The sequence below is a fragment of the Nycticebus coucang genome, chromosome 7, assembly GCF_027406575.1.
Source record: "Nycticebus coucang isolate mNycCou1 chromosome 7, mNycCou1.pri, whole genome shotgun sequence".
NCBI lineage: Eukaryota > Metazoa > Chordata > Mammalia > Primates > Lorisidae > Nycticebus > Nycticebus coucang.
The window spans coordinates 108,704,871-108,716,876 of NC_069786.1; the positions used below are offsets into that span (position 1 = coordinate 108,704,871).

The window sequence follows — 12,006 nt, forward strand, 5'->3', positions numbered from 1 at the left end:
CAGAATCCAAAATGGAGTTCAGAAAAAGAACAACAGAAAAAAAAAATTACAGCTTAAGTGCAAACTACCTTTCTGAGTATTTGCCAAGTACACATACTCAATCCAGTGTGTTTCTTCCTGTTCAATGGACTCCACACGTGTACCACCTCTGAAAGTGTCAGTAGTTTTTTTAACCACATAGAACTTTCTCTTGTTTTCCCTCTGCTTTTCCAATTACCAACTGCCTGTCAAGTTCTGTCATTTATAGAGAAGAAAATATTGATGAACATAAAAAAAAAGAGTAGAGGATATATTCAGAAGTGTGAAACATGAAAACTGGACCTGATGCTTATTTGACTAATATCTTGGCTTCTCCTTCTAATTTTAAAGGCTCTATTTTTAAAACAGTGGCCATTTCACCATATTAAAATATTTTTTTTTAAATTCTGTCAAGAAGCTTTGATGTCAACATTTTGCAATTAAAAATTAAAGCCAAAAAAGGGGAGAAATTAATATCAAAAAACAGGCCAAAGCAAAACCAAAAGAGAAAACGAAGAAACATTCCAAATATAGTTATTCATTATAACCTTGGTAGATATTTAAAATGTATGAGAGCGGGGTTAGCCATTCTTATAAAAGTAATGGGGAAAGAAACTGGATTCTCCATCTCAGTTATGGTCATGTTATAAAAAAGGGGTCTTCTTTTGTTCAAATACTGAATATGCACACATCAGTTCCCGCAGATAGGAACAGAGATCATGGGTGTTTCAACCATCTGCATTGAAAAAACAAAAAGAGGAATAAAGAAACAGGAAAGAAAGGAAAAAGGAGAAGGTGAGAACTAGTTTGACAGCAGGTACTATTGCCTTATATTTTCTGTCCATCTCTAGCTGTTTCATTCTCCCGACAACCCTATGCAGAGAAATGAAGAAACAATGTGGTTCCTCCTATCTTTCTCTTTCAGTCTGTCCTCCTAATGTTCAAGTTAGATAAGCACATGACTATCATTGCGTCTCTATAGCTTCCTCCCGGAAGAGTCAAAACTACTGGCCTTAGGGATAGAAGGAAGACCGCCAGAGAAAGAGATGGGTGGGGAAATTGTGTTGGGCGTGTCTCTCCACTTTGAAACCACAGCAGAGCTTACACCACAGTATTCCGGTGTCTATAGGGTGGAGGAGGCAGCACAGTGCCTGGCTTCAGAGAGAACTCAGAGAGGTATTCAGGATTCTCTGCCACAATAGGCCGGATCCGTCCATTCTGTTTATAAAAGTATTTTGTGCTGTACTCCTGCAGGTAGTCTGGGTGCTTTAAGGTGCTCCGAGGGGGCAGACTGTGATTCCAGTAGTCGGGGTTGTCAAACGCTTTCTTGGCCTTCTCTGGCACAGACAGTATGTTGTTCTTCAGGTATTCAGCATTTCCCAAGGTGTTGGCGAAGGTGTTAAGGTACAGTGGCTCATTCACGTACTCATCCTCTGCCTTGGGTGGACCATTGGAAGCGTTGTGATACTCAGGATTATCCAAAGCTTGAAGGTCTCCATTTTTTCTCCGGGAAACAAAAGGGTTCTCTTCCACAGGATTTAGGTATTCTGAAGGGATACAAAAAATATCAGCTAACATCTACATTCTGGAAGTGTTAATCAGACAATGGTTATCTGCAATGGTTAGCTTCTTGGTATAGAACAAGAAAGCCACAGATTTGTTGTCATGAATTCTCATAACTCTTTGTGGATTACTATTGCCGTATGAATAAAGGAGTAAGTGCCACCAAAATCATGTTAATGATAAGACAAGGCACCAACAAGGTCAGGATCAGAATTCCTGTCTCCTAGATTGTTCTTCTAAAAGCACTAGTCTCATCAGCATATTGATTGGGCCAGTTGTTGAAATGCCTTTGCTTTCTAAAAGTCAGTAATTTCTTTAACAAATAAGACTACCTCTCAGGGTTAAATGGTCTTTAAATGTAGAGAAATGAGAGTTTTTATAAAGAATAATGGAAAACCAAAGGGTCTATCACTTAATTTCATGGCAAGATGAATAGATGAAGTAAAAGAATAGTGTGGGTTTTTTTTGTCTACGTTGTTTGCTAGGAATTCCAATATAGGGCACAGGAATTTCATTAGATATACTTTACAGATAGGCATTACACATAGGAAAGGAAACATCTGAGGAAACAACTCAACTAATAAAACAAATCTGACAGATATCTAATATGCTTCTAGATAATTTGCTTTACATTACACATACATCTGCTTAACAAGTATAATGTTCATTTCCATGGGCCAATCGTAATCACAAAATAGCAAACTCTAAGTTTGAATCTCATGAAATAGCTATTTTGTACATTGAAACTAATCATTTTGTACCTATATAATATGGAGCAATTTTAGGCCAATACCTACACTATTACAATCCATCTTGTATAGGTATTGAACTGAAATTAAAAAAAGTAATGTTGAAAATTAGTGTTACTCTCTTTAACCTTAATTCTGCCTCTACAAATATATAGTCTATATGTGTAGACACAATGTATATGTATACACATTTACATTATAGACCCTCTTTTCCTCTTCTCTTTTAGTAGAGACACAAAAAACCTAACTATTGCTATTTTAGAGTCAGGGCATAAAGAGCACAGTTCTCTGTTGAGATGCCACCATTCTGAAACAACCTTTCTTTCCCTCATACTTAGCCCAATATATGGAAAAAAGTCCCATCAAGCAAGGTTATTTTTCCCTGGATATACATAAGTAATGAATATTCCACTATCATACATAAGAATTACAGTTCAGTAATTTAAAAGACATTATCATTTCATCCTTACCATTCTGCAAAAAGGGAAGTACAAGCTTCCTTTTCCATCTTCATAAACATGAAAGTTGACATTAAATGATGTATGCAGGGTACAATTTGTGTTGGACTAGAATTCAGGTCTTCTAACTACTACTAAATAATCTTGTTCAACTGTTCTATTTTTATTATTGTCTCTAAAAAAAGGAGGGTGAATTTTACTCTTAGTAACAAGCTTTAAGTTGAGAAATACGTGAAAGAACTTGATTTGATCTTTCTTGGTAGATTCCTAAAACTTCTTAATTGAAAGTTTGGGAATGTCCCTACCAAAATTCTATACTCTCTGAGGACTAGATTCATTTTTAAAAACCTTCCAGAAATATCTATCCAGAGATAGAAAATAGATCTCACTATTCAGAGATAAAAATCTGAGAATACTAGAATGAAACCATATACTTGACTTGCTCTTCGATGCCCTCTGTTTCCTTTTCTCCATTCAATGTACTTATCTGTTGTCCTGATGCAAACTTGTATAGCTGTGAAGTTATAAAGTTGTATGAAGGAAAGTAATTTTATGGTGGAGGTGACAATCTTTCCAGAGAATATTCTGCTTTAGGAGGAATCTGCCAAATCTTCACAAAACCTACATTGGTGTCAGTCCTGAGCCATTATCAACATCCAACTCTTCATTCCATTAAAAGTTTTACATTTGTGTATAAAGATGATATTTTAGTAGGTTATTTACAGTATGGACTAGGGGATCTCTACATTGTGTTTTATAGGATTGAAAACAACTATATAGAAAAGGAGATAATAGGCTCTAATACAGAATTTTAAAATATAGTTTACTGTTGACACTGAAGACTAAGCAATATGATCATCATTTTTTTAATAAGAATCATCTATCTTCTTTGTTTTCTGATGCTGTCAGCTTAGAAGGAAAAACACTCTTTTTTCCAAAATTAAAATACTATTTGATTTGGATGTTAAAAAACATTTCTCCTCTTTACAAAATCACTGTTGTGCTTTGTGAACCCAAAAACTATTATTCTCGAGACTTGGTGGCATGCTTGTAAGTATATACAGGGTCGAACTTTAATTGTTGAAGAATGTCAGATAAAATTTCATAATTTCCTGTAATAAACTAGAAAGTGGCACTATTTAATGAATCAACCATATTTTGTATGGGTGCCATTAAAAGCATCGGACACTTTCGCCAATGGTATCAGTTTTTATGATCTCCACAATGAAGCCCAATAAAACGACAGCTCTGATATCTTGTGATACACTACTTCATTCAAATATTCCAAAAAAGAAGTGTTCACACCACTGTTTGTGTATACAGTGATTGTGATTGTGTATACAAATAACCTGGGGATCTCGTTAAAATCTAGAATCCTATTCAGGTGGTGCCTAAGTTTGTGATTTCTAAAATGTACCTCAATAATGTGAATGCTGCTGATTCTGGAACCACACTGCAAGGAGCAGTCGCCTCGGCCTTTTCTGGGCCACAAATGTTATACAGTCCAGCTGGTTAGCAATTGCCATTCTATACTTTGTTTATTCTGATGGAAGTGAACTTCAGACAGCAAATATGATTTGGTGTGTACCTTGCTTGGGCTTGTCTCGCATAGGAGTCATGTAACCTTCTTCATCCAGCTCTCCTCGTGGGCTCCGCTCTGGGGCAAACACTGTGGGGTCAGCGCTGTACCTCTGGGTGCTACTGTCCTCTGGGACGCGGGGTGCTGCTGGCTTGTGGAGGGTGCCGTTACAGCAGGCGTCATCGAAAATCTCAGCTGTAGCCCCCTGAGCAACTGGAGCTTCTGGGATTGTGGTGGTCGGGGCTCTGTATGGCACAGTCCCTCCTTGTTCTGCAGCAAAACCCCCATCTCGGTACACAAACTGGTTCTGTTAATGGTGGAAACACATGTGGAGAGAAGCTGTTGTCATGAGTAGTTGTAAAAGATAAATGGTAATAACCAAAAAGATGTCAAAGTTAGTCTTTCAGAGAATAATCATAGTAGTTATTGACATTTTTTTCTCTAGTGGCTAACCAATCTGAGTTTCAGAGTAGAAACACCAAAAATTTCAACTGTTCTTAAAAGGTAAATTGTGGGAAAATATTCTGGAAATATGTATTTTAATTTTGCTAACCAACAAAAGCATGAATTAATTTTAAAAAAAGTTGATGTCCTTTTTCCACAATTGTCTATTTTAATATAAAATTCTAAGTGAATTTGTATGATAAACGGCAGTGTCACTACCTGTCAACAGTTGTCTTTAAGAACTAAGAACGGAAGTCCATGGATACACTTTGAATGATGCTACTGTCTTACTGCCTTCTAACCCATGGGTACTATTGGTCTAAGTCTCAAGGACCTGAATAGAGAATCATCACTGAGAGTCCAACTTTTAGTCCATGACCTATAATGACAGAAGTAAAGGTAACCTTCCTCCACCAAGAAACGTAATCTAGAGCGCACAAAAATCCTTCAGATAAAAATCGAAAGCTACCATTGATGCCTGATATCTCCAGTTTTGATTATCTACTGAGATAAGACACATCTACCAGGTCAGCTACATAATTTACAGCCAATTCTAAACTCACTGTTGGCAAAGACAAAATGAAAAAATCACACAGAGACAAGAGAGAGGAAACATGGTAAGCAGAGACCAAAAAGCCTAAAAGATGAAGGCTGATTGTGAAATACTTACTCCCGACATGGGGGTGTAGGCAGGAGGAGGGCTGTGTCCAATTTCACTCTAATAAGAAAGAAAAATGGAATGATGGATATAATAAGAGGCAACATGAATGAAAAAACTTAAAAAAGAAAAGAAAAGCCACAAGTTGTATGAATCACAAGGGAAAACGTGCACAACAGTGAAGTATTCTGGACGATAAAATTTTGAGCACTCTGACTGCAAGCAAATTTATCTATACATTTTGAGGAAACTAAATAGTTTAATTCAGTCCCTGAAAAAAAAAACACAGAGAAAAAGTAAAATTTCTCAACAGATTAAAAAATAAGTCAATAACAAACATTCTTCTATTTAACCTTAAGGGGAAAGTGGTAAATAATGAACTTTAATTGTAAATGAAAATGTTTCTTTCTTTACATGTTGAATAAGAGAAATGGCCACATAACTACAGTATTACCTATTTTCTTATAAGAAGAAACGTGTCTAGCAGGAGACAGAAGTAGATTTCAGTTTGTCTGGAATAATTTTTTCTATGAAGCTGCACTTATTTTCACTATTTCAGCAAGGGGTCAATTTCTTGGCCTTTCCTTATAAAAAGGTACATACTATTTTACCTTGAGTCTTTTTTTTTTTTTTTTAAGTAAAGAAACAGGAGAAAATTTGGAAAATCAATTTCTTTCCTGGAAACACGCTTTCAATTCCTTGTATGTATTTAGAATCACTCAAAATTAGATTTCAGTTAAAGAAACAAACAAAAAAAGACATTTGTGTTTTTATAGCTTAATGCTCCATCCTATGGACTAAGTGAAAGTGTATATAAAAATATGATAAAATATTAAGGACAACATTCCTTAGGGTAAGGAGAAAGGGTTGTGTGAATACTAACTTTGCTTCTTAATAAAAAATTCATTAAACATCTTTCTTGAGAAGCTACTGACTATTTGCCAGGCACTTTTCTAGGCACTGGGGATAATGAATAATGCAGACCAAATAGCTGATGTTATCAAGCTTGCATTCTGTACATTCTAGCTTTAAGTGAGCAGAGATGACTGGTATAAACCTCTGAGATGCCTACATTTTTATATGGGACGCAGCTAAATACTATTCCAAGAGAATGTTTACATAATTTAGAAATTCATAAAGCAATCTAAGGAGAAAATTTTCCTATGGAGATGAACTGTTTAATGTAAAGCTATCACAACTGGATAACGTAGTTTCTCTAAACTAACTTATTCTTGACTAATCAAGGGACAAATTCAAGGAACCCCTGTAGTGAGTTTACCTCTTAACTTCACAACTATGATGGTTTAGGAAATATTGATCTATTTTCTTCTCTAATAACATAGCTAACAACAAATGAATGATAATAACAATAGAAATGTATAGATATATTTAATATGCAAGCATAGGAGGTAGTGTTGTACAGCAATTGTTTTGTGACCTGTTAGAAGCCCTGGGCTCCAATTACAAGTAGTATGAGTTTGGTCAATCATCAAACATCACAAACATTTATTTTCATTCTTCGCCTCTCTACTTTATTCTTAGTGAAGATAAAGTAAGATAAAATATAAATGAACTTTGTAAGTTATGCACTATTATATAAAGCTCTATCAAATTTAAATTTCACATATACTAAATTGAATTTGTAAAGTCAAGCCATCAAGATGCCATAGCTACTTGTCAAACAGGCATTTTTAAATGTTTACCTGTTCTTTAATCATCTTACACACAGGCATGTTTTGCTCTCTTTTAGAAATACATGAAATCAAATACAAATATTCATAAAATTTGAGGAAATGTTTTCCATATAGTCCAGTGAGCTATAAAACAGAAGGATGGCATGAAAACTATGGCAACTGCCTGGTGGAACTTTGTCATATTACAATGGCCTTACCCTCATCATTAAACACCAATTATTGAGCAAGTTACTTAACAAATTATCAGGAAATCCCTACAGTGAACCACAGGCAGTGTGGTAGATGGTGGAGACCCCACAACACACTAGGAAAGACTTGGATACTGGCCTTTTAAAATTTACGCTGTACCGGCTCAGTGCCTGTAGCTTTGCAGATAAGACTCGGCCACATACACCAGGGCTGGCAGGTTCAAACCTAGCCTGGGCCTGCCAAACAACAATGACGACCATAATAACAATAAAACACAGTGGGTGATGTGTCGGGTGCCTGTAGTTCCAGCTACTTGGGAGGCTTAGGTAAGAGAATCTCTTGAGCTCAAGAGTTGGAGGTTGCTGTGAGCTGTGATGCTACAGCACTCTACCGAGGGCGACATACTGAGACTCGGTCTCAAAATAAATAAATAAATAAATTTACACTGTACTATCAAACATTAATCACTGAGATGATGAAAAGAAAAAGAGTGGAATAGGCTAGAGTGAATTTATTTCAATTCAGTGATTATATATTAGAAGGGAAGGTATTCCAAAATATTTACAATTACCAGCATCCCTTTGACTCCTTACCTCGTAGGAGCAGCTGCACCGGGTCATGTTCTACCAGAATGTTCATCTACGGAGCTAGTATTGGTTGCATTTTTTAAAACTTGAGGGCCAGAGGATCAAAAGAATAATTCACAAGTCATTCTTCATCAGGAAAGAGTTTATTACATATATCCATTATCTGGACTAGAATACCTTTAATTGTAAAGGCATTACATTAAAAATAATTGGACGTGTAGTAAGTCTGTTCCAAGACGTGAAGCAAGGCCATGCCCTATTAGAATGCACCCACTGTCCCTGCTTTGACGAGTCTTTCAGTCAGCAACTGCCAACTCTGTAGCTGCACATATAGCCAAACAGCATCACGGTAATAGCAGCGTCTTCATGCTCTTCCTTGTTTTCAGCATGAAAATGGAAAAACTGTGAAGCAAAAACCCTTTTGCATTCATTGTTTTCAGGGTTACTGGCTGCTTTTTATGTTTCTGTTTCCATTTTCTCAGTTTGCTTTTTTATCTATTTCCATGATAAAAAGCACCTCATTCATTTCCCCCTGGAAGGGCAATGCAGCTCCAAGGGAACATCTGTGAGGCCAATTAGCTGGGCTGGAAATGTGATATAATTGTTGTTTAAATATATTTAAATTACATGTTAATCACTATGTCATAATTTATAAGCTTTGAAAATAACTTTTTGTACTTCAGAGCCAAGCCAGATTTCACTTGTTTTTGCTGTTTTTAGTTTGTAACAAGCTCTTCGCATTTTTCTCTCCCTCATTTCCCCATACTTACAGAGCTGAACTTTTAATATTGGAAAGAATGACAGCTGCAAGTAAATTGGTTGAGTAAAAATTAAGATCCTCACGGCAGTCAAAATGAGCTGTAGTGACCTTAAAGTTCTAAGCAGAACAAAGCGGTGCTCTCAGTTAAAAAGCTTCTGTTTTTTCATCATGCCACTTTCCGCTGTCCATCAAAGGCCAGCTTTGTGGATCTTTAGGATGATACATTGGGTGCATTCTGTTCAATTAGCTGCTGATTTACTGTCAGCAGAGCAGAGATAGAGAGTGGTGGGTTATGAACTGGCAGGTGATTTGGAGTCTGTTCCTGGTGGGAGGATTTGTAAGGGCAATGGGTAGAAAAGAGTTTAATTCTACGGCCATATCACTGGAACATTGTATGATTAACTTGAGCTCCAATGCCAGAAGTTATAAAGGAGGGCAAGTGTCAGCAAATGAATCAAATAGAGTGTTAAATGCGATTTTAAATATATCATGCCCTAAAATGTATTTTTTATTTGGGTGAGAAATAGTTGAACTTTTGTCTCATTACATGCATAGTATTTCATATATTTGTATTGTTTAATATTGTTCTTGTGAAATTTTAAATTGCTAATTGAATAGATTGTGTCCTGTCATATTTTTAAGAATAATTATAGAAATCCATTGTCTTAGGAAACAAAAAATACATGCTTAAATGCCTAACTTATGTCTAAATTAAACGTGTGCTTATTGAGAGAGGTTTTTTTTAATCTTTAAATAATTATTACTCTCAATAGTAACTATAGGATTATACTTTCTAGTGTCAAGAAATACTCTAGGGCGGCGCCTGTGGCTCAGTCGGTAGGGCGCTGGCCCCATGTACCGAGGGTGGCGGGTTCAAACCCGGCCCCGGCCAAACTGCAAAAAACCAAAAAATAGCCGGGCGTTGTGGTGGGCGCCTCTAGTCCCAGCTACTCGGGAGGCTGAGGCAAGAGAATCGCCTAAGCCCAGGAGTTGGAGGTTGCTGTGAGCTGTGTGAGGCCACGGCACTCTACCGAGGGCCATAAAGTGAGACTCTGTCTCTACAAAAAAAAAAAAAAAAAAAAAAGAAATACTCTAAATCCTTTCAATAGAAGTAGAATATGTCCCTGTAAGACTTTGCAAATTCATCAACACTTCTACATAGTAACACAAAGGATTTTCAATCTTTTATCTGCATTAACATATATGCTCAACACTTTGATGGGCATCACACTTTCACAGGTCACACACCAGTGGACAGAGACTATATTTTTCATTACATCCAATTCCTCAAGCATGGCTGTACCTCTGTGTTTACATTCCAGTGGTTTGAGATGTTTAGATTTAGAGCCTTCCTTTTCATAAGAAAACCAGAAGAAAATAAACGTGTCCCTATGTGCCAAAACCCAGTAATGATTGATGTAAGCTCATTGACATTTCAGCAACAGACTGAAATTTATATATATGTATATATGTATGAAACACACAATGGGTTTTATCTATCTATATATGATTTATTAATTTACTATTTTATTAATTTATTTCTTTTGAGACAGAGTCTGACTTTATCACCCTTAGTAGAGTGCTGTGGTGTCATAGCTCACAGCAACCTCCAACTCCTGGGCTTAAGTGATTCTCTTGCCTCAGCCTCCTGAGTAGCTGGGACTACAGGTGCCCGCCACAACACCCGGCTATTTTTTTGTTGCAGTTTGGCTAGGGCCGGGTTTGAACCTGCCACTTTCGGTATATGGGGCTGGTGCCCTATTCACTGAGTCATAGGTGTCGCCCTAATTTATTATTTCACTATTTATGATTTTATCATTTTTCTATTTGGTTTGGCTATATGAGGCAGTGATTTTCTGAAGAAAGTCTTTAACACACACCTACATGTCCACAAACACAAAATAATAATGACCTTATGATCCAGTTGAAAGGATACTGACTTGGGCTCTTTATCCACTTTTCACTAACCTTGGCAACTTTAATTATTTTTTATGTCACATCTGCTCAATTACTAAAAATACATTTAATAGAACGGAGCCATGAAAGAAATTAGTAAACAGGAATGAAAGCCAATACAGAATTTACAAAGTATATGGAAATAGTATCTTTTATAAGCATCAATAGCTACTTTTCTGAAGTCCAAAGTCTAATTAGTTATACTATCTATTCTCTTTCATGGATGAATATATGACTACTCTTAGACAAATCAGAAAGTAGGAAGGGAAACCAAAATAGATCACGGGCCTACCTTATTGAACCTGAACTATTTCAGGTTTTATTTATTATTACAACCTTGCAAGGTAAGTATCTTCATTAAAAATCATAACTCCCATTTTACAGATGAGAAAACCAAGTGTCAGAGAAGTTAATAGATCTGCCCAGGTAACACAAGTCATCGGTGGTTATCTGTGAAGTTCCTCATTCTATTACCTTTTCATTGTGTCCCACACACACATTTTTGACGTTAGCCTGCATGTCTATTCTTTCCCATCTTTGACCTCTCTCTTCCTCTGCGCCGTACTTTCTTTTCTATTCTCATGATTTCTCTTTCTAGTTTTAGTGAAAAACTAATCTTAAAGAGGCATTTAAAGTGCAATTGTCTTGGGTATAAAATGCTGATCATGCTTTATAGTGTTGCCCTTTCCAGCTTATTTGCACTCAAATTTGTTACAAGGACCTAAACTGAAAGTAGGAAACTTCAACTAGAGTATTGAGTTAACAGCGCGCACACACACACACACACACACACACGTGTGCACCTGCACACACTTTATTCTTTTCAAAAGTCCTTTCTTACTGATCTAAAATTAGATACTATATCTAAACTCATAATATCTATACACACACACGTGTGCACACACACACACTTTATTCTTTTCAAAAAGTCCTTTCTTACTGATCTAAAATTAGATACTATATCTACACTCATAATATCTACACACACACACACACACACACACACACACACGTATTTACCTACTTTGCCAAGAGCAAAGTCAGCCTTAACATAGGAAGAGATAGTTTTAAACTGGAGAACACAAAGATTTTTCATGACAGACCTCTTGCTTATGGATTTACTGTTCCTAGTAAAAGGCTTAGCCAATAACTACCTTTCTTGCTTGACTAGGGGGTAAGTAAGCTGTTGTATCCCCAGGCAGCAATTCCCATACCCTTTCCAAATATCAGTAGAAAAGGAGGAAATTTCTCCTTAAAATATTCATGGATAGATGAATCAGATAAAATGAAGCTTAAAACTCCTCATTTTACACCTTTCTGCTTTAAGTTGCTGCTCTGAGCAGTATTATAT

General features: G+C 36.4%; 1 protein-coding gene across 1 annotated transcript in view; it reads right to left on the minus strand.

Moving 5' to 3' along the window:
* Nucleotides 1-1,085: 1,085 nt before the first annotated feature.
* Nucleotides 1,086-12,006, minus strand: part of ERBB4 (erb-b2 receptor tyrosine kinase 4) — a 1,129,145-nt gene continuing 1,118,224 nt past the window's right edge. Inside the window, exons 26-27 of the mRNA XM_053597917.1 lie at nt 4,377-4,674; nt 1,086-1,565 (exon numbers count right to left, since the gene is read on the minus strand). Coding sequence (XP_053453892.1) covers nt 1,120-1,565; nt 4,377-4,674 — 744 coding nt within the window. The 3' untranslated portion in view covers nt 1,086-1,119. The remainder of the gene's footprint in view (nt 1,566-4,376; nt 4,675-12,006) is intronic.